This window comes from Myxocyprinus asiaticus, chromosome 37 (assembly GCF_019703515.2).
Source record: "Myxocyprinus asiaticus isolate MX2 ecotype Aquarium Trade chromosome 37, UBuf_Myxa_2, whole genome shotgun sequence".
In the NCBI taxonomy this organism is placed as follows: domain Eukaryota; kingdom Metazoa; phylum Chordata; class Actinopteri; order Cypriniformes; family Catostomidae; genus Myxocyprinus; species Myxocyprinus asiaticus.
In genome coordinates this window covers 260,001-262,816 of record NC_059380.1, presented here as the reverse complement: position 1 = coordinate 262,816, position 2,816 = coordinate 260,001, and the positions used below count along the sequence as shown (strand labels likewise).

The 2,816-nt window shown below is 36.5% G+C and overlaps 1 protein-coding gene across 1 annotated transcript in view; it reads right to left on the bottom strand.

Moving 5' to 3' along the window:
* The window catches only part of mapkapk3 (MAPK activated protein kinase 3), an 18,656-nt gene continuing 15,840 nt past the window's right edge, over nucleotides 1-2,816 (bottom strand). Inside the window, exons 8-10 of the mRNA XM_051676174.1 lie at nucleotides 1,782-1,867; nucleotides 1,625-1,705; nucleotides 1-722 (exon numbers count right to left, since the gene is read on the bottom strand). Coding sequence (XP_051532134.1) covers nucleotides 567-722; nucleotides 1,625-1,705; nucleotides 1,782-1,867 — 323 coding nt within the window. The 3' untranslated portion in view covers nucleotides 1-566. The remainder of the gene's footprint in view (nucleotides 723-1,624; nucleotides 1,706-1,781; nucleotides 1,868-2,816) is intronic.

Genomic DNA, 2,816 nt, shown 5'->3' with positions numbered 1-2,816 from the left:
GTCATTCTAATTTATTGAGATGCACCTGTATACACCGCGGCGCCTCATGACAAAGCAAGCAGGCATGTATCAAGTGATTTTGGCATGTTTTCAAGTGACACATTTGAAACAAAATGTCACATTTCTTCTCATCACGTATCCGCTTTTGCAGTAAGAACATCACAAACCGTAAGTACCTGTGAGAAACACCAGTATTACAGCACATGAAATATAAAACGGTCCCTGAATGTTTGAGACGGCAGATGGGAGAGATGCAAGTCAATACAGTCAGTCATGGAGCCGGCAGATCTGGAGTCAGAGTTTCATTTATACAACTATAATCAAGTAATAGATCACTAGATATAAACATGTGCACTCACAAACACTCAGAGCTGAAGAGTGTTTTCAGTGCAGAAATGTGCACAACTTCCTCTCTCTACTTTTCTGGTTTATTAACTCATCTGTTTCATCTGCTCATCTTCTGTTGTTCTTTGGAGAGCACATCTATTTTCGTAGCGTTCCTTGTTTTTTTGTCTCCTTTGTGTGTTCTTTCCCTTCCCTCCATCATGTGACTGACATGTCTATTCTCATTGGCTGCTGCAGCCGGATCCAGCGCTCTTCTCTCCTGTAGCGGCTTTCTTGCGTCTCTTGTTCAGTAAGGGGTTACTGGAGGCATCCAAATCTTTAATTTTCACCTGCTCGTAATCCACACGCATGGTGGCCAACGCACTGGTCAGCTCTTCCTACAAACACAGACAGACAGAGAGAGATATTTTCACTTTTTATTTTTATTTTATTCTCTATTAATCTTTTAAAACTGAGTTTAGATGCATGAAAATGTGTATGTACAGTATTTGTCAAATCTGAAATGGACCTAAATAGAGTTGTTTCAATTCTATTATGTGGCTCCCTCTTGAGAATACTGGCTGGTATTACAGCTACAGTAATAATACTGATGTAATACTTAAAGGGACAGTTCATCCAAAAATGACAATTCTCTCATCATTTACTCACCCTCATGTCATCCCAGATGTGTATGACTTTCTTTCTTCTGCAGAACACAAATGAAGATTTTTAGAAGAATATTTCAGATCTGTAGGTCCATACAATGGAAGTGAATGGTGACCAGAACTTTGAAGCTCCATAAAGCACATAAAGGCAGCATAAAAGTAATCCATAAGACTCCAGTGGTTTAATCCATGTCTACAGAAGTGATATGATAGGTGTGGGTGAGAAACAGATCAATATTTAAGTCCTTTTTTACTATCAGTCTCCACCTTTGACCAACCTCGATCAGTATGTGGTTGAATGTGGAAGTGAAAGTGGATATTTACAGTCAAAAAGGACTTAAATATTGTTCTGTTTCTGACCCACACCTATCATATCACTTCTGAAGACATGGATTAAACCACTGGAGTCTTATGGATTACTTTTATGCTGCCTTTATGTGCTTTATGGAGCTTCAAAGTTCTGATCACCATTCACTTGCATTGTATGGACCTACAGAGCTGAAATATTCTTCTAAAAATCTTCATTTGTGTTTTGCAGAAGAACGAATGTCATACACATCTGGGATGGCATGAGGGTGAGTAAATGATGAGAGAAATGTCAGTTTTGGATGAGCTAACCCTTTAGTAAAGCTCACCTTGACCTCGTCCCACATGTCACAGTCTTCAGCGAGCACTCGTGTGGTGTGAAGAGGAGTCTGTGGAACCACCATTGATTGCTAATGAAGAGAAACATGTGAGTGTTGACATGCTGTGATTGAGCAAGGGCGGGTAAAAACAAACACACATACTCACATTGATCCACGGTTGCTTCATAAACTGCTCAATGGTCATTCGCTCACTGGGGTCCGTCTTCAACAGCTGGTGAATCAGTTGTTTGGCTGCAGGAGGAGAACGTTCCAGAACATTATTCCAGCAAACACAGACACAGTTATTAAGAATCCAGCAAAATAGCTATGTCCATTCTATGCAATTGATTGATTTATTCAGTGTTAGATCAGGGGTTTTCAAACTGTGGTCCAGGAAAAATATCAGTGACATAAAAAAAAAAAAAGGACATTGTTGTCTTGAAACCGTAAGATTAATAGAGATTACTTTATTCTCTTTACAGTCATAGTTTAAAACCGTAAGAAATTAAAAAAGTTCTTATTTGTAATAAACAGTACTTTACTATTCTCTTTAAAGCTGCTTTGAAATAATATTAATGGTGAAAAGTGATACATAAATACATTTGAATTAAACATCAGGTTTAAACATCTTACAATTCTGTAATATAAAACAAGACATACAGTCAACTTAATAAAAAAAGTTCATATTTTCTATAATAATTCCAAAAAATAATTCATAAATATTCAATAATAATTAATTAATTTATATTTGTTTTATTATTATATAAATATTTTTAATTTTGATAAATTATTTAGTTTTAGTAAAATGGCACTATAAAAGTCAATTAGTATTTTTATAAAAAAATAAAAAATAAAAAAAACATGATTAGGGTTAGGGTTAAAATATCATGTTTACTATTTTTCTCACACAGGGGGTCCCTCGCATAGGGGATCATCAAATTTGGGGGTTCTTGGCATCAAAAAGTTTGAAAACCCCTTTTCTAGATAATGGATCATGGTGCTGGTGCGAACATGTGAACACAACTGTGACCTCGAGTGAATTTACAAACGCAGCCAAATTATCCAAAGCGTTTATTAACCATTATTTCCAACATGCCACACATGCATACACATACACAGGAAGTACTGTGTTATTATTACACGGCTTTCTGGAATACTCTGATTGGTCAATGGCGCCATCTAGTGGTCTGATATTTCTCAG